The sequence below is a fragment of the Lepisma saccharinum genome, chromosome 19, assembly GCF_977018435.1.
Source record: "Lepisma saccharinum chromosome 19, izLepSacc3.1, whole genome shotgun sequence".
Taxonomy (NCBI): domain Eukaryota; kingdom Metazoa; phylum Arthropoda; class Insecta; order Zygentoma; family Lepismatidae; genus Lepisma; species Lepisma saccharinum.
This window is the reverse complement of record NC_139247.1, coordinates 65455539-65480091: the sequence shown is the minus strand read 5'-3', so window position 1 is coordinate 65480091 and position 24553 is coordinate 65455539. Positions and strand designations below refer to the sequence as shown.

The 24553-nt window shown below is 38.1% G+C and overlaps 2 protein-coding genes across 2 annotated transcripts in view; one reads left to right on the top strand and one right to left on the bottom strand.

The window, feature by feature from the left end:
* The first annotated feature begins 2367 nt into the window (after positions 1 to 2367).
* LOC146003045 (uncharacterized) lies at positions 2368 to 3699 on the top strand. Its single transcript, XM_083141209.1, has one exon. The coding sequence runs from the start codon at positions 2368 to 2370 to the stop codon at positions 3697 to 3699; it is 1332 nt and encodes a 443-aa protein (XP_082997335.1).
* Positions 3700 to 8494: 4795 nt separating this feature from the next.
* Positions 8495 to 24553, bottom strand: part of LOC146003178 (calcium/calmodulin-dependent protein kinase type IV-like) — a 91232-nt gene continuing 75173 nt past the window's right edge. Inside the window, exons 5-9 of the mRNA XM_083141364.1 lie at positions 21846 to 22011; positions 18983 to 19058; positions 13594 to 13729; positions 11143 to 11286; positions 8495 to 9343 (exon numbers count right to left, since the gene is read on the bottom strand). Of these exons, the coding sequence (XP_082997490.1) occupies positions 9209 to 9343; positions 11143 to 11286; positions 13594 to 13729; positions 18983 to 19058; positions 21846 to 22011 (657 nt within the window). The 3' untranslated portion in view covers positions 8495 to 9208. The remainder of the gene's footprint in view (positions 9344 to 11142; positions 11287 to 13593; positions 13730 to 18982; positions 19059 to 21845; positions 22012 to 24553) is intronic.

The window sequence follows — 24553 nt, the reverse complement described above, 5'->3', positions numbered from 1 at the left end:
GCCAGGTTACACATATGCATACATAAAAAAAGTTTTTAAAAATAATTATAAATATATTTTTGTCCCATTGCCCTTTCCATAAATTAGCCATGTATCGTCGTCGCTATTAAAAATGTAGAATATTGACATAATAAAAATAAATATAAATAAACGTACAAGTTTATACTCAAAAGAGTGGAAATTAGAATTTTTTTAAAAAAATACGGGCATGATCCCTTTAGCTTTCGATTTATTTGGTAAATTCGCAAACCGTCCTATGGGCATATCCACAACAACGCTATAGGAAGGTTAGGTAGCAAGACGTTGTGGTTTTGAAACATTTTCCTTAATGGAAATGCAGAATGTAATATTCTTCGTTCTTATTGGTGCAACTTAATCAGGGGCGTGCCGTGACCTTTCGTGATAGGCAAGCGATGGGTTAAATTTTCGTTTGGGTTAATTATAACAATTTCAAATATAATATAGGCCTACACACATCCCTACTTACAATAATGTGCATAATGGTGAAGTATCGGGCTTGAGTGTGTGAAGTGCATACATACCGTAAAATCAAATCTTTGCTGCACGGTTTTTAAAGAAGAAAACAGCCTCTCGATATATACTTGTAAATTTCAACCATGAAGGAAATAATGATTTACTTGATATTTGAGGGCAACTGTAAATTAAATTACGTTCTTTTTTAACCCTGAAAATAATAAACATTCTAATAGCATAAAGTTTCGAGCTTAAATAAACGGACGGGTTTCGGTTTCTTACTTGGCTAGAATTATGAATCATGACTTGTCTTCGGTTGGATGCAAGCGCAGATGTGATTCTGGGAACGTTCATGTCTTTGCACTGCATTATAAAAATTGCTAAATCACTGTAGGTTGTATAGTTCCATGTTCCTATATTTGTATTGAACAAAACACATGGCCAACAAAATAATTTATTAAGATCATTGCTGCCACATAACCACATAATATTGTTATGAAAAACTAAATATGCTGACCAAGGCAGTAATTTATTTTATTAAAAACATAAACTAAACGTAACGTTTCAACCTTCTAGCAAGGTCTTTTTCAGACTCTGTATCAAGAACAAATGTAACAAGATGCAAAAACAGGGCATTATATATACACAAATATTACTCCCTCCAGACTATTAGACTTGAGAGCATCTGGGAAGGCGGGTGGAAAGTGGGTGCGCAGTAGCAAGAAAAGGCAGCGTTGCCAACCCTAGCTATAAGTGCTGAAACCATCCGTAAAATGTAACCGCCACAACTAGGGACAGCAATCCAAGCATTATGTACCTATTCCCTTGCAACTCATTCCAAACAAATAAATAGTGCAAATTCAAAGTCTACATTGTCGGTGAGGCAAGGGACAGCTGTTTGTATCGAAATAGGAAAAGGTGTGGGTAATTGGAACGGAAAGTAAAACGCGTGAAAACCTGCAGAGATAATTGCAGAGAACGTTTTGCCTTTTACCTGGTCCGTGAGGCAAACACGATATCTAAAGGGCCTCCCCCATGGCGGAGTGTTAGCGTCGTTGCCTTGCAATCAAGTGGTCCCGGGTTCGATACCCGGTTGAGGTTCATGACACAGTGGTTCGGAACCCACTTTAAACTGTAGGTCCAGTCCCGATTAGCCTTACTGTGCATAAAGTGGACTGAAAACATAAAATCAAAAAACAAAATATTTAAAGTTGATACTGAATAGATTGGGTTCAAGCCACCACGATCTTATGCAATGTTTTATAACGGCAACCATCATGTCATACAGTTATGTTTGAGTTATTGTTGTACGTATTATTATATATGTAAAATTGCTATATCAATACGGGTAACAATAACAATGTATCTGTATTATATTAGTGTTATTGCCATACCTATTGCCATAGTCATCCATACGCGTAATAAGAACGCTAACCGAAGAAATCGTTCCCAGTAATTCTGTAATGTATTGAATTAAAAATGGAAAGTACAACCGTACAACGAAGAACTGGAAAGTTACAGCACTTATTAGAAAATAATATACGTGTAACAGTCCAAGAATTCATTTCGACCTAAATATTTTCTGGTAAACAGAACCATAACAGCGAAATAAGTGTTTGGTGTTATTATTCCTTATTTTGTTATTATTATTATTATTACAAACGCAAATAATAAAATGTCTGATAATCGTGAAATTCTACTACCCTTTCCAGTAGCCTACAGAATATATTCAGTGAGCAGCGTTTGTTTCCCGTGCGAGGCTGGCAACGCTCACTTGGAGCCAGTACGGTCGAATCTGCAACTGTCTTTCCGCGCGCGGAGTTTTGAACGCTGTGATTTACTGTTTTGGTTGTGGCTATTGGAGTAGCAATATTTGGTGTATCCGTGTGCACAATGGAAGCTGAGAATAGGAAGCGTTGTGTTTTACACAAGCAAGCACGTGAGATCGTGTACAATTACTTTAAAATCGAGGCCGAGCAGAAAACGATTGTGGAGGGCGAAGCTGAGTGCCATGTTGCCAGACCTCAAGAAAGGACTGCCGCGGCGTGCGGGGTAAGTTTGCGTTCAGTGCAGAGAATTGTGAGCGAGGGGAAAAAATCTGTTCGTGCAAGTGGGAGTGCTGTATTTCGATCACCAGGCAAAAATCCTCGCCGCGAAAAGCCTGTTACCGATATTGATGATTTCGATAAGAGCATATTACGCAGGGAAGTTTTGAACATGTACAGAAATGGTGAATTTCCTACATCATTGAAACTCGCAAAGAAAATGAAGGCGGAATGTAAATTTGTTGGCAACCGATGGTCTATGCTGCGTATTCTAAAGAGCATGGGGTTTAAATATAGAAAATGCAATGATGGACGGAAGATGTTAATGGAAAGGACGGACATCGTAGCTGCGAGAGCTGCATTTTTGCGAAAGATTCATTGCATCAAACAAGAAGGAAAATCACCTGTTTTCTACCTCGATGAAACGTGGGTTAACCAGAACCACACACGAAAAAACATGTTGGCAAATGAACGATGGTACGGGTGGCCTAAAAGTTCCTGTAGGGAAGGGGGGCGTCTGATTGTTTGCCACGTTGGCTCTGCAAACACCGGCTTCCTTCCCGATTGCAAATTGATTTTCAGAGCAAAATCGAAAAGCACATCTACCGATTACCACAACGAAATGACTGGTGCTGTTTTTAAGCAGTGGTTTGAAGAAAAATTAATTCCGAACCTTCCTCCAAATTCCACTATAGTTATGGATAATGCCAGCGTACATTCTGTAGAGTTAAATAAGGCCCCAACAACAAATACCAGGAAAGCAGAAATAATATCGTGGCTGGAAAAACACAATATTCCCCACGCATCTTCGCAAACCAGAGCAGAGCTGTTACTTTTGGTCAGGAATCACAAGCCGACGTCGAAATCATACGAAGTGGATACACTTGCAAGAGGATTCGGCCACCAAGTTGTGCGTCTGCCCCCGTACCATTGCCAATACAACCCCATCGAATTAATCTGGGCGCAAGTGAAATCTTACGTTGCAGAAAAGAACAGCACTTTTAAAATGGCTGATGTCGAAAAGTTGACGCACGAGGCTGTAGCGAACGTGTCGGTTTCTGCTTGGGATAAATGTGTGCAACATGCAGAACGTCTGCAAGAAGAGGATTATCACCGTGAAATCTCTCGAGACAGCATCATGGAGCCCTTCGTTATCAACCTCCAGGACTCCGACTCCTAAGACACTGAGGGTGAAAATGAATCTTCTGAATCTGAGTAAAATTGCAGGTATGTATGTTCAGTTGCCTCATTTCTGTTTTGCCATTTCATTTGTATGTTTATAATTGCAGTATCTATGGAGACAAAAATACTTCGATTTGTTCGCTTAATGTCAAACGAAATTTCTTTTTTTTAATTTTGGCTCAAAGATCTTGTTCATCGTTTCATTGCGGTGCGTGCGAAATACATCGCATATCCACTCGGCCGCGGATGTGGCAACGCGCTGCGCGAAGGTAGCAGACGACCGCCTTCCCAGTTGCTCTCTAGTCTAGAAAGTTGTTCTGGAACTTTCTAGCAGGTGGCTTTCCCTTGTCAACTGTACTTTCACCTAAAAGGCTAAACATATTTACTTTCATATAGAATGTGGTTGGACTTTTTATCTCACGCTCTTTTTCCTTCATTTTTCTTCCTTCTCCTCTCCTCTTCTCTCTTGTCCTTTGCACTCTTTCCAACACCTTCTTCCATTCTTTGTTTATCTTCAGTCCCCCATTCCAGTTCATTGTCTCTTCACCTTTCTTCTCTATTTCCTTGGCATCCTTCCATTTTCTCACTAGCATTCTCTTCGCCCTTCCCATCTGCTTTGCCTCATCCCACTCTATGCCATGTCCTGTTTCTCTCGTGTGTTTAAATATCGCATTTCTCTCTCTCTCTTAAGTCGTACATCATCCCTATGTTGTTTCAACCTGTCTTTCGGCCTCTTTTTCGTTTCTCCTATGTACACACACTGACATTGTTTACATTTCACTTCGTAGATAATCCCTTCCTCTTCTCTGTTTTCCTTTTTCTTGTTTGCATTCTTCGCTATTCCTAAGATGCTTTTCCCTCCCTTCCTGTAAGTTTTAATGCATCTTAAAGCTCCGAGTGAGTGAGCGACGTACTACAACGGCTGGGAGGTCGGTCGGGCCGACCGCAGGTCCCCCTAGTTTGGCTGCAGATCTCCACGCCCCCTGGTGGCTCGCGTGGGAGGGAGCCCAGCAGTCGGTAGGTGAGCCAGGGCCCAATATTGGGCTGTAGTGCTATAGGATTACTACTTTACTATTTATAATAATGTGCATAAGATATTATTCACGAACTTTGCTTTTCAATAAATATTTCATTCTGTATCTTCTTTTAAAAAATCAATTCTTTATTTTTTTGTTCCTTGCCAGAAAAGTTGTTTTAACATAAATGTTGTCGATCTTAACTATGCGCAAGCTAGATAATGAATAGAAGCTGTTATATCTCTATTCTTAAATATATTCTTTTTATCTATTCATGTAATAATAGCAATACAATATTAATTTATTTACACATAATTATGAAGAAAACAAATTATATTAACGTATAATTTTAAACATTATTATTATTTTTTGGTTCAGATCCTCAGCCTCTGAAATATATTTCTGGATACGTGCCTGAACATAAAATATTCCATTGAGTTCGCTTAATTAATAGTAAATAATAATAGAAACGCTTGTAATGTTAACAGGTTTTGTACGTCTATAATTCTTTGATATCGCACAAGAACCAAGTTAATTGAACATTTTCCAAAGAAAATAACCTCCCTTGCCTTTTTAAAGAAGATTTAACGGACAATTCCAGGGGGTTTTCAAACTGCGCAGCAGCTATGAAAAATGTTGCCAAATTTATTCCTCTTAAAAAAGAAATAATTACCTAAGTTGCATTTTGTTTGACAAGTTAACCGACTAATCCAGGGGCTATCAAACTGCGTAGCAGTTACAAAATAAATATGTTGCCATGAAAAATGCCATGCCATGAATTGAAAAGAAATGTCTTCTTTGCCCTTTTCTATAAAAAGTTTTCAAACTGTGTTCAGACTGCACACAAAAATACCTCGATCTCAAGTGTAGTGTGTTGGGAAATATTAATACCTCCATAACATATACGTGGTTTGTTCTCGGAAGTCGCAACTTCATATAAATATTTGGGAGTGACCGGGGGGGGGGGGGAGATTGACAATTTTTTATGCGTAATGTACCGGGTGGTACAAAAGTCCCGGAACGGTCACATATTGTGAGAAATACACATCGAATCGGAAAACGAAAAAATACGTGTTGAATAAGTGAAAGAAAGGTATTCAATGATATCACACTTGATTCTCCAACCCCGCCCCCTGGGGGTGGGGCGGGGTTGGAGAATCAAGTGTGATATCATTGAATACCTTTCTTTCACTTATCCAACACGTATTTTTTCGTTTTCCGATTCGATGTGTATTTCTCACGATATGTGACCGTTCCGGGACTTTTGGACCACCCGGTATATACTTCTTGAGGAATCGAGAGGGAGCAGAAAGTGCCTCACCCTCCTAAGTCAGCGCCTATGCTTGTCCAACAAATAATATAGAAGTACAAAAATATGTAGAGCGAAACACGAACTGACTTCCTTTCACGCATTCTCACATTTCTAATAACATATACATAAAATAGTTCCGTATTTCACAGTAGAAATGTAGGTACACAATTAATAAATACATATCTATGAAAGGAAACATCCGACTCTGCCTTTCCCAGGGTTATGCAGTTAAATGCACTGCAAGAAATAACCATAATTACGGCTACCGCGCATACAGCCAACGGGTTCTTGTCATACAGGGAGACGACCTGTGTGGCTTCACTCGTCCGCAGCGAGTCGTCTCCCTGTACGGCAAGAACCCGTTGGCTGTATGCGCGGTAGCCGTAATTATGGTTATTTCTTGCAGTGCATTTAACTGCATAACCCTGGCTACATTGGGTTAGGCCAATGGGTTAGGCTAGTCGTGTTTGGTTCTCTTACAAGAAGAAGAAGAAGACGAAGACGAAAGTGGTTGCAGCAGCAATGCCGACCCTTTTTCTATAAGTTCCTAAAAATTGAAAAATTTTAAAAAAATAAGTTTGACGCTCTGTAACCCCTAAATGGTGGAAAGAGGCAAAATTTAAAATTTTCTTCCTGACGCATGTATGTATTCATGAAGGTGTTTTTCCGAACAAGGAAGATATTTAAGTTTAAATTTAGCCAAAATTAACCCATTTACAGTACTAAATAAAACACACGTGGAACTGGGAAACGAAGAAATTGTAAGATAAAATATAGGGTAATACATAAAATATAAATACAATTGAAATGCATACTTATTAAAAATGTGTATTAAATATGAAACTATTCATTATGTGTAGATACAAAGGGCAAGTCAGAAGTCATCGTAAACCATCCGAATATCTTTAAACCTCTTGGAATGAAAATATTCAAAGCATTACATGTTTGGATATTCGTGCCGAAGTTCTGGAGCGAAGAAACATTGACGGCTAATTGTGGGGGGGCAGACTAGATAAGTTTTCCATGCCATAAAAATAGTGTCCATGATTATTTGCTAAATAACCGCACATTTGCGAAATCACAATATTACTATTTATTACTTTGCTCCTGAGGCCCCAGAAGGTAATTAAATGCAAAAAACCTGAAAATTTTGGGAGGGAAAGTGTCCCCTCTTTACCGCCAAGTTACGCCTATGGAAGATAGCCATTGAATTCCTTTTTGGATCTGTAATCGACATTTTAGGATTCATTTTTCGATATATATCGGTTATCAAATATACATTTTACACATGACATGACCGTTACCAGGCATCACGTTGTACAGTGGGATGCACAAGTATTGCATTGTCCATAACTATTTTTCATTTATCATGTGTGTTTTTAAAGAGTAGATTTTTACGTACACCGGTGAAGAAGTTATCTGCAGATTTTTTGACGTTTTGTATCAATTCTTGAAACTCTCATTGGTTAAATAAAGGGTCGGTATTGCTGCTACATCCATTTTTCGTCGTCTTCATCTTCTAAGAGAACATAAATCCAACAAGCCTAACCTAACCACCACAGATTATTTACCACCCCAAAAAGTTACCAGCCAATGAGAATGCTTGAAGGAGTTGTGGCACCAACCAGTACCTAAATAAAGTGCATGAACATGGTGGATAATTAGCTTTGTTAATACGTATGCATCCCACTGTACAGACAAATGATTAAGCATCCATAATGGATTAAAAATCATGGATACTCGAGTTTGGACTCTAATTAACAATTAACCAGTAGACCTACATAAAAACAAGTGAATCAAAATTTTGCTTATTCTATTCTGCGTTAAGCGATGGTAACCATTTTTTTTCAAGTATGCCTTAGATTTTTTTATCGTCGTGAGAACAAAAAAGAGACTTTTCTGTGTTTTCCAACGAACTGCTATCTTTGAAATTCCATAAATAAGAAAACTTGTGGTCCCATCGTGAAGAAATTTTAATATAGTGCAGACAGAAAGGCTTCAAATGCAATTCTTCATTTTCATATTTTTTAAATCGACCAGATCGATTCATATCCAAAGTGTCATATCAATCTTGTGAAACAACATTCTCTTAGTATTGGATAGTTCTAAAAAATATGATCTAGGTCTTGTCTTGAACCTCTTTGCAGCTTATAGCATATTCATCATTATTGTCAATTCACATTGCGAAACAATGTGAACTGCGAAATTTTATACAGATTTTTATTCAACGGAACAAACCGTGTTACCACTCCCTCCAATTAGGGAAGCGGATGACGTTGTAAGAAGTCAAGGACTATACTTTCCAAGTGGCATTATTGAGCACGTTACCTTCTTTTGATCGAATTTATATCTTCTAAAGAAAATATTGCTATTCAAAGACTTGTTCCAACACATAATTAGGCCGTTATCGAAAACAAATTCATCTTATTTATATTTATTTACAGATCAAAGAGTATCAATTGCAATTAGCTTTACAACAGAGGTATATTTATTTACAATATGTAATAACTTACAAAGCACAATTCAAGAATTAACAAGATGTAACAGGCAAGAAATCACAATTATTGTCGAGGTATTTGTGCAAAAAATACTCTTGTAGCTTGAAAGGTATTTTTAAAATTTATCATAGAACAAACAGCAATAGTTCTTGCATGTAGTGGCGTGTCCAGATAAAAATCAGTATTCGGTAACCTTTGGCCAGAAACCGTCTCAAGGCGGTGCGAGCCAAGAAAAGAAGAAGAAGAAGTGTCCAGATGAACTTTAAGGTGGTTACATAGTATGGGAAAAACTGCTTAGCGGTAATCCCAAGTAAAATGTAAATAAAAATTTAAAAAAGGTGGTTACAATTACAATCCTCCCTTTGGAAAGGGTTTATCTAAGATTGGAAAATATGTCAGCTGCCTGATAAGGTAATAAAATATAGCACTGACTGCTAAATAAAAAACAAGAACTCCTGACCCCCCTTACAAAATTACTGGATACGCCACTGATAATGCGGATGGAAAAATATATAACAAGAACATTCGGCAATGAACAATCTTCTTTCGCAAACGGCGTAAAATCACGTAACAATAAAAAACCACAAATCCAACAAACGTCTGAGAATTCAAATTGCTGTAAATGAAATGTTATTGGACTGGCGGCAGTGTCGTCGATACATGTGAGCCAATGAGTTGTCTTCAACCCTGGACGCCATTTGTTTGCGCGGGACATTCCTCTTCTGTCTTCTCTCCTGAACCGTTCGCCATTTTCTTTTTCTCTGGAGACAGAAGGTGCATAGCTCTCTGTGTGACCAATACGACGTGCGTAGCTGCCTGAAATACATTAAACAAAAGTAACTGTTGTGTATCACGAGATGAAATAATGGGTAATAAATATTACCCAGACAAGTGTTCCGGAGGGATGCAATGGGGGCCACTGCCTCCCTGGACAATGAATTTAAGTCAAAATATGTGTCACACACACACGTATATGTTACGTATATTTTCACAAATATATTATATCATTTCAGTCACAGCAAAATCCCCCGGGTTCGAATCCCAGCCTGGCATGGGTGATTCTTTGTGAGTGTTGCTTTGTCACTTTCATCATATCATCTCTCATCCCCATCGTCGCGATTAGCCAAAAGTTGCAGACAAGCATGGGCGTTACTTGGGACCTAACTTTGAGGGGGGCAGAATCAAACTGGACCTAATTTTGACGGTGGCAGAATTAAACCGGACCTCATTTTGAGGGAGCAGAATCAAACTTGGACCTAATTTTGAGGGGGGCAGAATCAAACTTGGGCCTAATTTTGAGGGGGGCAGAATCAAACTTGGGCCTAATTTTGAGGGGACAGAATCAAACTTGGGTGGCAGAATCAAACTTGGGCCTAATTTTGAGGGGGGCAGAATCAAACTTGGGCCTAATTTTGAGGGGACAATCAAACTTGGGTGGCAGAATCAAACTTGGGCCTAATTTTGAGGGGGCAGAATCAAACTTGGGCCTAATTTTGAGGGGGCAGAATCAAATTTGGGCCTAATTTTGAGGGGGGCAGAATCAAACTTGGTCCTAATTTTGAGGGGGCAGAATCAAACTTGGGCCTAATTTTGAGGGGGGCAGAATCAAACAGGCCTAATTTTGAGGGGGCAGAATCAAACTTGGACCTAATTTTGAGGGGGGCAGAATCAAACTTGGGCCTAATTTTGAGGGGGGCAGAATCAAACTGGACCTAATTTTGAGGGGGCAGAATTAAACCTCACCTAATTTTGAGGGGCAGAATCAAACTTGGGCCTAATTTTGAGGCTGCAGAATCAAACTGGACCTAATTTTGAGGGCGGCAGAATTAAACCGGGCCTAATTTTGAGGGGGCAGAATCAAACGGGCCTAATTTTGAGGGCGGCAGAATCAGATTTGGGGCCTAATTTTGAGGCGTCAGAATCAAACCTGGGACTTAAATTTAAGGGAATACTCTCGACAAATTTTCCATCCCATAAAAACAGCATCCAGGATTATTTGCTAAATAACCGGGACGTTTGTGAAATCACAAATATTACTCTTTATTACTTTGCTCCTCAGGTTACCTAACTTGTAAATTTTAATAAACCCTAAATTTTTGGGGCACCTATCCCCCTTCCCCCACCAAGTTACGCCAATGCAGACAAGTGACACTAAATAACAAAAAATCAAATCAAAATTTCAAAATCTCTACGTTCGGGACAGGATAGATTTTCCATTTCCCGACCATAATTTTCATCTTATCATTTTCATCGTGATTATCCACAAAAGTGATAGAGAAAGTGAAGTAAAATAAACTAAATCAATCAGTCATGATTTCTCGCTAAACTTGGCAACTACGACACCAATATTTGAGACATTTTTTTTTTCGGAGGGGGCTGGAATTGTGCAGGTAAATAACTTAGCTGCGTTCTAGGGGGTAGGCTATAAAATATTCGGCAATTACCATCTTTAAACTTTTCATTAACAGTTGTTCAAAGACAAAATTGGTATTCGGGTTTTTCCCCAAGTTCTTTACTGTCTCAAAATTCCGGGAGATGCTGTAGCCCCATCAGCTCCCCCCTGCGTACGCCAGTGATTTAAGGCATCGTATTGTGACGTCATCTGGTGGACTTACTCTGAACTTTCTCCTGGCATTGATTTCCCGCAGTCTCTTGATTGCCGCTTCCATGTGGAGCCGCCTGGTGGTCTCTCCGCGAACCCACGGGTGGTTCAGTGCCTCTGACGCTGTGGGCCTTTTGGATGCATCGACTTGCAACAACTGAAAAGCAAATAATTCTGATATAAGTGAACCGTGGGCGTCGCCAGAATTTCTTTTGGGAGGAAGGGGAGTCAAGCCATCTACGAAATAATGACAATAATAATTACTATAATGGTTATGATTATTATACAAAAATAACTATTAAAGACTAATTAATAAATATCAACCAATTTTATTCCTTACTACGAGCCCAACTGCGTTATCATTATCTTCCTACATTTTATACAGTTCGTGCACTGAAGTGTATAGTTATTATAGTTTGTTATTAACTTTTACACACCTCGTTCAAAACAAAACGCTTAAAAGTTAAGGAAATATTTTACTCATAAAATGTATGTTTGAATTTGAATTAACTTTTTTTGGGTGCGTCAGCACTGAGGCTATTTTGCACCCGTCACACTATACGGGGGCCAGCCCCTTATCATATCAAAAATAAAAGCTTGTCTGAAAACTAAAATTACTTTACCTTGGTTAAAAGCTGAGGCTAAAAAGGGTGCTCAGCACAAATAAGGACAAAACACAGGATGACACAGAATTATACTGGGCACGGGGCCAGTCGCCAGAGCCATAATATGTTGTTTGACCTCTCAATAACACTGTAAATTTTTGAACTTTGAAAACTGTAGATATGAAAAAAAGTAACCTAGTTGCAGTCAATTTTTGTTCTAACGACTTTGTTATTTCGAACATTCCGCTCAAATACTAGCTAATTGATCTTTATTTCTGCTATTTATAATAAAAAATTACAAACTTTCTGCTTTTTGTAACTTTCTATGAATGAAGCCAAAATTCCAGAGGTGGTCGACGCACCTATCGACTCCTCCCCCCTTCCCTTTGCCTGCCGCACATGAACTGAACTTCTTCATTCACTCAGCGTTTCGATGCAATACAGATAGGTTTCCCCCAACAGCTTTAAGGCGAAGAGGGACAATTACGCACTAGTTGTGCATTTATTTCAATATCGTCGGATTCGGGTTTAGTATGCAAGAGAGTATGAATTTCTCTCCATGTTGCAAGTGGAAACTGTTTTTCAAGTTGATTAGTAAGCTAGACAATTTACAGAATCCCATGTATTCCTTATGGGAAATCAAATTCAACTTCAAAGTACGGCTAATCAAATGCGAGTTTCGACTTTTCCTTCTGCTATGACGTGTTCTTTTCCGTCCATGTACTTTTCTACGTCATTGGATGTTTTATATTCCGAGAGAACGAATAAAAACATGGTCCCATAAGCGTAATGCATTTCTTCTTGCCTCCTGCGGCCATCCTGGCAGTGTTGCCAAACCTGATGTGCATAAAAAACCTACATTTCACCATTAATAGAGCTAAAGATGACTTTCAAGGACCTAAATTAACGAAGGCTGCATAAAGTGCCTCCTAGGATAATTTTAGGTGTCAGAGGGGTGGGGGCGCTGATATTACCGTTAGCTTTAAAGTAATGGCAATTTCTTGGTTTGCAGCCATCTCAATAATTCAATGATGTTCATATGAAATCGAAAATAAAGGATTCCCGGATAATAATATTGCCATCTTCACCTTAGCCACAGCGCTATATATAAAAATACCTGGGGAGGAAAGAGGGGTGGGTGACGCAGCCTATATATGAATATCACGTCACTTGCAAAATGCACACTCATGGCAAAGGTTGGTCCTTATGGGCCGGAGCCAGTGGTGGCATCATGGTGGGGTAGAAGGCGGGTGCCACAGTTCACAGTAACGAGTGCACGAAAGAGCCAGATCTGGCTCCAAAAGAGCAAAGTTGTCAACAGTGATCGGCAGCTGCCCCAGCGAGTAAGGCCTAGGGGAAATGGTCCCTCCTCGCCTTAAAGATAAATACAGGCGTAAGCGATTTATCCGCCCCCCCCAAAAAACCTTAAGTTTCCGCAACACCCGATAGAATTTTCCATGAAGGTTCAATTTTGGTCATTTTGGCTCTAAATTTACCCTTACACACTGTAAATACAAACTTACGCCCCCACATGGAAAATTCTGGCTAGGCCTAACCAGAATTTCGTATTTTGAGCGTTGCGAAAACGCCGTCGCCTCGTAATCAAGAGGTCCCGGGTTCCATACCCGGTGGAGGCACATAGTGGTTTGAATCCCGCACTTTAAACTGTAGGCCCAGTCGCGAATAGCCTGTCTGTGACTAAAGTGGACTTTAAACAAAATCCTCAAACTTCGAATTTAGAGAAGCGGACAGTAGTAACCAGAAGTGGCCGATAAAATACACCTTGAGACGTAGCAATAGATTCTGGATACAAAAAACTCCACAAGAAAGAAAACACTGAAATTTTAGATATGACTTACTTTGACAATGAGATCTTTGGCACTATCAGAAATATCATCCCACCAAGGTGACGAAAAACAGAAATCCCCTTCTATGATCCTTCGACAAACAGCCATGTCTCCTTCGTCGTCCCAGAATGGTTCGAAGCCGCATAAGCTAAAATACAGAAGGATTGTATTGATTATACAGGGTGTCCCACATAAAACCGGTACGCATCATATGCATTGGAAGTGGGGGGAACATGACCACCTTAAGGCAAAATTATGATAATTAAGAGATGTATTGAAATGAAAACAATTAGTCACAGGGTAGCATTGAATGAATGCATATCATAAGCATAGGCGTGCGCACGGGGGTGGGCAAGGGGGGCAGTTGCCCCTCCTAATGCTGTCACTTAGAAATATATACAATATTTTTATCTTTAAATAAATACAGTATTTTCAAGCGGACGAAAGTTCCCAGCAACTACGGTGGGTTTATTTTCTATGCAACTGGACTCTCACTTCGTTCTCCAGCAAATTACTTATTATTAAGACTCACGCATTGTATTCGTTAGCCTAGTTGCGTTAACACCTATGTGGTCACATAAGAAATTGTTCACACATTGGAAATATGTTCCCCTACAATTCATTAGAGGCGTACAGGTTTTATGTGGTACACCCTGTATTTTGATTATTCTATCCTCTAGTAAATCGCGACGTTGAGGATGAATGATGAAAAAACAGGACCCATTTCTTCGAAATTCGGTATGTTAACTAATGGTGGCGTTGCCAGATTTTTCTTCCTTGCTTGCTTTACGTCGCTTTTCTGCCACTTTTGACTAATCGCGTCGATGGGAATGAATGACGATGTGATGAAATGGATAAAGGGACAATCAAAAACAAACATGGACTACACAACACGATTCATACAAGGATTATCTTTCCTACACGTTCAGATGACAGAGATTCGTTGGTACAGAGTGTACTACGTAGAATGGACATTTGACTGCCTTCGAAAGAGGACAGCTGTTACAGCTCCTACCCTCCAAGGATTTTCGAGATGGGGCGTGTGTCTTCTTATTTTATTAGTATCTCATAAACTAAACCAACTTTTCCATCATTTCATGTTACATTTCTTTATGGGGGGGTGCCCGACCAAAGGGTTATCACCTCCACCAACTCCTTCCTCCATGGATACGCCACTGTTAACCACTCTTAAGTGTAATAGGGGTCCCGGGTACATACTGGTTCAAATACCACTTTATTAGGCCCAGTCCCGATTAGCATTTCTGTGCATAAAGACAACCAATAGAAATACTGGCACAAAACCTGGATTAGGCCAATGGCACATCAAGGTTTAAGGGTCAATGCTCTCATAATATCCTCGAAATAATATTTGTTCCGTCAGTCGCAAAACAATGAGTAAAATGCCAACCAGCGCCATCTATTGGCGTTCAGTACTACTAAAAACAATAGAACATCGTCGAGCGTACAGCAGAGACAGACATCTGCACGCGAAAGGATCACTGTTCACAACGCTACGTACTTTCATGTATTTTTATGTATAGTTTACAGTTCGATCATGCTAAATGCCACGTATAATTAGTACGCGAGTGTTTTTTTTTCATCATAATCTCAGCGGTGAAGGATGAACAACAGTCCGGAGCCGCATAAAGCAGGAAAAATTATGATATTGTGAAGCTGTCTCTTCTGGCCAAATATACAGTGTGAGTCGCATGGGCGTAACTTCGAGCCAAACTTTCTGGGAGGCAGAAGCGATACACAGGGCTTAACTTAGGGGTAGCGGCAGAATCTAAGAGCATCAGGGACTTCTTTAAATAACTGCTGCATTTGAGAAACCATAAAAATGTACTCTTTATTTCATTGTACCTCAGGTCCAAGGAGGGAAAGAAAAAGGAAAAAAAAGGGAGGGGGGCCCCGAAAGGTATCTCGCCTTCATACCCATACTTTCAATGGTATGTGCTATATGTACCGGTACTGGTATCTTCAAATAAACCAGGATGTTAGTTTCTCTGAATTTATCTCTTTTCTTTTCATGTATTAATTATAATGTACATAAGATATTGAGAAAGTGAAATACATAGAGTATACAATACAATGATGATGTTGAAGTGTAGTACAAAATCCATACTGGGTATACAGAACGGTGTTGGTTTGTTATATATATTATTTATTATAAATAAAGAGCGAAAGTGGGTGGTTCTTTATTAGTTACCTACTTCTATTCTAAATTGTTTGGTCATCGTCGCGATCATTAATTTCAAAACTAGATTATTTTGTTCTGTTATATAGTTTAATGATGTACTAGCCTTTCTGGAAAGAAACAGAACGACTCATTATATAATCGTTGTTCTATTGATAACCATTATTTTTTGTTAAAGGAGGAGGGGGAAGTACCCCTTTGCCCCCGCCTATGAATAGTCGCGTTGGTAGTCTAGCTTGAAGAGTTGACAGATTCGAGTCTCGGCATAGGTACAAGGGATCCTTTATTAGTGTTCACTGGCGGCGATTGTGTTTTAAAACCGGGGGGGGTCAAGCTCCCTTTGTATATAAGATTTAGTGCGGGGGCACAAGTGGCAAAAAGTGGGGGGACTGCCCCCTCGCCCCTCTCTATTCGCCGCCACTGTTAGTGTCCCTTCATCACTTATTTAATCATCATGTATCCTCATCGTAGAAAGTATCCCAAATTTTGTGAATAGTGGACAAACTATTCCAACTTTATTCTCGGGTTCTCCCATGCATTACGCACAAAAATTGTTCCGAAATAGACCTATGTTTTAAAAAATAATTGGAATACTCGTATTTGTGTTGGTCCCATACAACGAAAAGATATACTGGAAATAATTTCGGATCTTACCCGTGAAATACCTCGTAACCATGGCCGTATTTATAGGGTCTTTTTTAGGGTTCAAACCCCCCCCCCCCCCGATACTTCTGGCATGTTGGATGAATGGAAGTTCAGAAACCAAAATTTGTTAACACATTTTCAAAAATGTATTCGCAGTTTCACAAAAATACAAGAGGGAGACAATCCTGATATGATCGAGCTAGAAATTTCATACATTTTGAATTCTGAAATTTGAGCGAAACGGGTTTAATTCTCAGAATTGCAGCCCACCCGCGACTACTTCATTTTCACTTCTGCCGTCCTCTTTCCAGTGCTGTTCCTGGATCAGACTGAAAATTCCCTTGTGACTGTTCCCAAATTCCCGTTGCAAATTTTATATTTCCTGTTCGATAAGGGTTTAAATCCCCCTTTATAAGAGTTCAAACCTAGGATCTCCAGTTTCATAGTGCGTTACGTTCACTATCCTTCACCCAGCGGTCGATTAAGAGCGTTGGAAAGTAGGATCGAACTGGTCCATAGAACCTCCCCCCCCCCTCGAATTTACATCGTTTATTGCAAGTTACAAAATAGCAGAACGTTTTTTAGTTTTATTGTTAATAACGCATATAAAGTCAAGTTAGTATTGGAACAGAAAAACCAAAGAAATACGGCGTTAGATCGAAAATTTGAGGCTACAATATAGGCACCAGTTTATGTTTTACCATTTAATCCAAAGAAAAACTGGTTCTACAGTTTTCAAAAAAAAAATAATAAATAAATTATGTGAATGGTCAAACAACATAAAGTATATGACTAAAATTTATCTCTCTTACTTTTAAAGCTTTTTCTTGAGGTACCTAAAATTTAATAACAAAATATAATAGCTGTGCATTTCAGTACACACTGCATAAAACGTAAAAAAATAAAAAAAATAAAAACTTTTGATGGATAGAGTAGGAAAGTCTCCTCAAGAATATAACGACAGCAATAATAAAAATTATAATAATAATAATACGTTTGGAATAAATTAGTTTATTGTTATGAAATCTTAGTCATTATTATTATTTAATAATTATTATTATTGTTATTATTTCTATTCAAATTTCTTGCGACGCCCATTGGGAACAATTATGAGTGAACCCTTCCCCCCCGAAAAATTGTCCTGCCTACGGCCATGCTCTTAACCGTTGCATAAAACTTCTCTTATCCAAGCTCAGCGTAACAAAAATTCTACTGCAAAATGACTCGTTACTCCGAAATAAAATTTTCTGCAAATATTTGAACAGAGCAACATCATTCTTCAGAGTTACGCTGCACCAGGAAGTACAATGGTTAAGTACAATGGTTACTAGTCGTAACCTTCGCAGTGCACACAATAAACAAAACGTATACGGTAGTAATAAATCCTCAGGCCATAATTTTATGGAGTGCAAACAACTACTTCTAGGAACTGTAGAACTACCAAATCAAACAGTGGAAGCTCAAGTTTGCAATGCGAATATTCCAGTGAACCATTTGCTGTATTAACACCCCAGCTTTTCCTCAAAATAGAGTGTCCGAAAAGTCACGCAACCCGGTGTTTACTACAGTATAACGGAATAGCGAAACGGAATGAGAAGAAACGCTTTCTGCCAGGAGAATTCCCTGTATATTGGGAAAATTTAGAGAGACAAACATATATAAGAACATGCATGTTTTAATAACAAATAAGCAAAGTGTTGCCAAAGGCGGAATTTTTTTTGTTGCAAATCGTGTGTATTGATGCACAGAACTCACTGAGGTAAATTATTGCAACATTTCACAATACCAACGAACAATTTGAATGGCCATCTAATGAATTTGACACAATCTGTCCCTCGTAATATTGTGAAAACATCGATTTTTGGAACAGCCCATTTATTCCCTTATGCAATGTTTTTGAAACTTCATCAAAATTCTTTTTCTGTCAAATTCAATAGATGGCCATCCAAGTTGTTCGTTCGTATTGTGAAATGTTGCAATAATTTACCTCAGTGAGTTCTGTGCATGAATACACACGATTTGCAAAAAAAAAAAATTCCGCCTTTGGCAACACTTCGCTTATTTGTTATTAAAACATGCATGTTCTTACATATGTTTGTCTCTCTAAATTTTCCCAATATACAGGGAATTCTCTTGGCAGAAAGCGTTTCTTCTCATTCTGTTTCGCTATTCCGTTATACGGTCGTAAACACCGGGTTGCGTGACATTTCGGACACACTGTATAATTACATTCGAATATACTTGAATGTATTTGTCAATATTATCAATGTTAATTTTTTAAACCTTGATGTATACGTACATTAAAAAAGTTCCTTCTGTGGTACAAATTTGTTGTTTTCTCGTTTTGATTCACAAATATACAAGTTTCTTGTAATATACATAAACAATATATAGATTATATGCTTATGTTATTTTTATATTGATGATTGATTCTCTTAACCAGGGTGAGACGAAATTTATATTTTTATGTATAATATTTCTATATTATATATGTATGTATATATACATACATACACATTGTGTGGCACAATATCTAAACACGCATAAATATGAACTTACATTATATACGTAACAACTCCTAGGCTCCACAGATCTACTGAAGAATCGTATTCTTTGTGTTGCAATACTTCGGGTGCTGAAAGGGAAAACAAACAAAATGTTAGCATTTTTGTAACACCCTGTATATCTTAAATTGGTCTGTAGGCCTAGTTATAACAAGAAATGAATTTCAACATTTATAAATACAAGTAACATCTAGCGAACCAGCTTGAAATCATGAAACACAAGTGTGGGCAAAAATATTACACTTGATGCATTATATATTTTTAAGTTTTAAGTTCACTTTATTCACATAGCCTAATTGCAAGGTTGTAGAATACGAACTTATCCATGAAACGAATATGGAAACTATGCCCTAGTGTTGCTACGAGGATAGGAAAAAATGTCAGACAAGTGAATACACGATATGGAGTACACAAATGACCAGGTGCCTTATTCGTAAGCAATTAATCAGTTTCTGGCTTTAGATAAAATTGGAAATACTGATTCGGTGCTTATTATGTATACCATAAAAGAAAAACTATTGCCTTATTCTTGAAATGAGCAATATGAACATATTTTATTTCAACATTTTACGATATAAACTTAAAATGTAATCATTTGATGAGATTTACTACATAACTTCAGGTGTATCGCAAAAGCCACGGTTTTGTGACTTGAAAGTTGGCATCCAACCATTTGATGGCGCTAGCGACTTTCACATTCGCTATTTCGTAGACTATGATGAACATCCTTACCAAGCGATTGTTCATATCCACGTGCTTAATATCTGCATATTGCGACACTGTCGTTTAATTCTTTCACATTCTAGTGATATCTTACCTTTGCCGCCAGTACGTCATTGCGCACAACAAACTTAAAAGTGTCACCTTGGGTTTGGCCGGGGTTGCCTAATCGGAATTGGGCCTACAGTTTAAAGTGGGATCCGAACCACTATGTACCTCCACTGGGTATCGAACCCGGTAACCTCATGATTACAAGGCGACGACGTTACCACTACGCCAACATTTGTGAATGGCAAGAGTGAATAACGGAAATCGAGAGTCGAATAAAGCAACATATTCCCCAAAGGTAAAAAGGTAGTATTGAATACTTTGTGAGAAGTGAATTTCGGCGGTGCTTGTGCTACGAATTCAATTTTATTCCCTTCATTTATTTCGGAATTTGTGAAATTACTTAAGTCTAACTGAAGCAATACCTAAGATCAACTTATACATATTTATTCCTTATAATTAATGGCAAAATTACAATGATTTTGAAAACGCATGTCACATTTAACTTCAATATGACACCTAGTGAAAATATTGCTAGGGGTTTGTCCCAAAACATTTCCCCCATATTTCTCACCTAAAACAAAGAGGTTACACCGAGATCTCTCCCATTTCTGCCCACCAGGCTTGCGTCATGTAAATCTCTGCTGGCAGAAAATCAATGTCGATTTTATTCGCAATATAGGACGAGGAAATATATCCGGAAATTTAAGTGGAAATTAATGACAAGAAGGGTTATGAAAAGTGCCTTTTGTCAGCGCGTTCCAGCGCTTTGCAAACAAATCAATTCCAGAAGCGGAAAGATACGCACACACGCATAGGAGAGAAGAAAGAGGGGGTGAAGGCAAAATTGACTTAATCTACTATAACTACTTTTATTGGACTCTGACAGATCTCAAGATGTATTCAGGTAATACGGAGGACAGAATGTATACAAGAACAAATTGAACGCATACAATGACGTGGAACACTTTCAACGGCTGAACAGTCCACTTATGGTCTCAGTACCGAAGATTTCTGGTTCGACTCGGCCTCACCATATCTTTTGTACACGTAAGTGTCCCTACAACAATTTTATCTAGTCATCTTCACCGTTGCGATTAGCTTCAAGAAGCACAGAAGTGGCGTAAATAAGAAATATGTACGTACAATAACGTGGGCCTTGGGGATTCCTGTTAGCACTTTATACAAGCCAGAATCACGGGCGTATCCATCGGATGGCAAATGAGGCACCACCAGACTCCGCGGAAAACGAGTGGTGAATATATTCATTCTGTTCATTGTGCTGTGAAAAGTAAAATATCCATTTTCAAATAATTGATTTTGATTGATTTCCTTTATTTTACTTCGCTTTTTGTGCCACTTTTGGCTAATTTGCGAAGATGGGGATGAGTGATGATACGATGAAATTTGATGAATAGACACTCGCAAATATCCATGCCCAGGCCGGGATTCGAACCCGGGACACCTGGCGTCGTAGCTCAAATAATTGAAAATAAAACAGGCCTACCTGGGAAACTCTTGTGTGTCCTCCCCCTTGGGAAATGTTTGGGTACGCCAATGATAGTCACAATAGTGATTAGTTTGTACTTTTCGAAAATAGTTTTATTTATTTCTGGATATTATTCAGTAAGAGATTAAAAATCACACGCTAGGGTACAAGACACGTTGCACACACACACACTTCCAGTGGTGCCAACTTCAAATAAATTTGAAGGGAGTGGTCAAGATTGACATAATATATACATATATGAAGATGGACTGCTTCTTTTTCTAGGAAGAAAGATCCCGATACTCTTCAGTTTACTTTGTTATTGTGTCCATCATAAAAACTACTCTAAATATCGTGGCGTGTTCAGAAAATGACTGGGCATCCATGCAGTTACACACACACACAGCCACAAATTTACTTCCTTACAGTTGCGTAACGCCAGAAAAAATAATCACTACATATGTGTATATCCATCACTTGAAGAATTTTGGGGGGCAAAGAAGTGCCCTGCCAGCAAAGTTGATGTCTTTGTACATGCATGGATGCATATCACACGCGCATACGCACACACACAGTTTTTGGATTTGACGAACATACTCACCACAATATCCCACGGTGCCGCATAATGTTGTCATGGTCAGGTTTCCATGGAGAATTTTGCTGAGACCAAAGTCGGCAATTTTTATGTTCGAGTTTTCCTCTTCAGATTCGTAAAGTATGTTCTCTGGTTTCAGGTCCCTGTGCACAACTCCATGAGAGTGAAGGTACTGTAGAAGGAGATAAATATATACATATTTATAAACACCTACTTGTTTTTTTTTTTCTATACGTAACTACAATCATTGACATGATAATAATAAGAATGTGAAATAAAAGAAATGTAAGAAATCAAAGTAAAAAGAGGCAGCGAAAAACTGAAACCAAAGCGCGAGGTGGATTTTTAAATGGATCCTACAATCTTATACATCATCATAAATTAATATTGTAGCTTTCCACAAGTTCTGCTATAAACCTCTGGCCTTTTTGAGAGACTTTAGAATTTAGATATTCTATTCCATCTGGGAATTTTATAAGATATATTATTGAAAAAGTATTCATTATCTTATTTTCCTGTAGTTTACGGTTATTACAAGCATAAGAAAACAGTTTTTCTTTGTGACGTTTCAGGAGAACACACGCTCCTTTCATCAGACATTTATTTTCATTTTGACTAAAGATACAGTTATAACAATGGTTAGTAATTTTTTAAACAAAAAGAATCCGTTATATAATGGATGTTGTCAATGTTACATTGTTGTAATATAGCAACTTAACTGTGAAAAGAAGCAGTCTGGTTTATTTTCATTTCAGATTTTTTAAAAATTATGAATCCCAAATATCATCAGGTAATTAAAATTCATCATTGTTTTCACAAAGTCTCTTGATGTTTTCTGTTACATTAAATTTTAAAGATGGTGGCTTACTCCATTTGTGAAAAAGAAAACTCCATACTGGATCTATGTTATCATTTTCATTATTTAATTTATTCCAGTGTTCTTCTGCAATGAACGAAGCTTCCCAGACATACAACTCTGTGTTTCCCGTTAATCTTTTTAAAACCCTTCTCTTTTTAATCAAATGCTTCTCTTCGATGATATGAGTTGACAAACCTGTTCTTGGGTTTAGATTTATAATGTCTCAATCGTGTTCGTGCCATCTTATTGCTATTTTCCTTGCTGTTTGTCCCACATAATCCCTTGAACATGAACAACTTATATTATATATTCCTGTGGTTTCCACATGTGGTAGAGAGTTTCTCATTTTGAATTCATTAAATGTACATTCCAAACTTCTTGGTGATTTAAAAACAATTTTGAAATTAAAACTTCTAAATTTTTTTGCAATTTTATGTGAGAATCCCTTGTGGAATGGAATGCACACAAATTTCTTTTCAACAGATTTTTCATCGTTGTCTGTATTTCTCTTTTCCTTTAGTTTTCTTGCAACTTGTAATAACCGTAAACTACAGGAAAATAATTCTATAATGCAAGCAATGCGTACATACAAGAAAAACTATTATTCATTATCTACTTGGAAAGATAAAATTTCTGTACAAAATTGTTCGTCTTCAATTTTATTCTTTCTTATAAGGTAGACACTAGACATTAACATTAACTTTGTTAATCGTTCAGAATAATGCTATTCGTTGATTGGTTGGTTAATTTGGTGCTTTAAGTCCACTCTATGCACAGTAAGGCTAATCGGGACTGTACCTACAGCTTAAAGTGGGATCCGAACCATGTGCCTCCACCGGGTATCGAACCCGGGACCCCTTGATTACAAAGCGACGATGCGCCATCGGGAAGGCCCTAATGCTGTTCGTAGTAATTCGTACGTAGTAACCTAATAAAAGTTTCTGAACTGATTCAACTTTTTGGCTGTCAGAAACCATAAATCATTAGCATATTCAAGAATAGGACGAACTATTGTTTCATACAAGTATTAAGGTACTTTCTCTTAGAAAAACTTTACATGCGAAAAATATGTAACCCAGTATGTTCTTTGCTTTTTTGCAAATTTCTGAAATGTGCTCATCAAATATAAGAGAGGAGCTTATTATTATTCCCAAATCTTTATGGCTAATGCACACTTAGATTTTACTTTGATAAATGCAATAGTTAGAAATTATCTTAAACTTTACACCTTTTCAGGTTAACTTCCATTTCATTAATCTTACACCAATGTGTCATTCTATCAAGGTTAGCCTGAAGTTGAACGACATCCTTATTTGTTAAAATACTCTTTAAAAAATGTATGTCATCTGCATATAGCAAACATGTGCTTGATTTAAAACTTAAAGTAACAGCATTGATAAAAACAGCAAATAGGATTGGACCAAGTGGTGACCTTGAGTTGCCCCACCAAATATTTCTTTTCTGGAGGAAACTGTTTCACCAATCTTAACAGAAAAAGTTATATGTTCTAGAAAGTTGGAAATCCCGCTGATAATCCCATTGGTCGAGTTTATAAATTAACAACTGATGGTTGACACTACCATAGGCTTTAACCGAGTCAATAAACAAAATAGTCTGGAATATTAGATTTTAGTGACTCTACCAACACCAATATATAGCATGACAAATTATTGGATGGGCTAGTGGTGGGCCCATATAAGTTGGCGCCACTGCTTATTTCATCTTTCTTTCCTGTATTTTTCTCGCCTTTCTCTTTCTCTCGCTGTCTTACTGTATATCTCTTTCTCCATATATACTTCTGCGCTTCCCTATTCCCTCTTCTCTTTGACTCTGCTTCTCTCTACACACATAAACG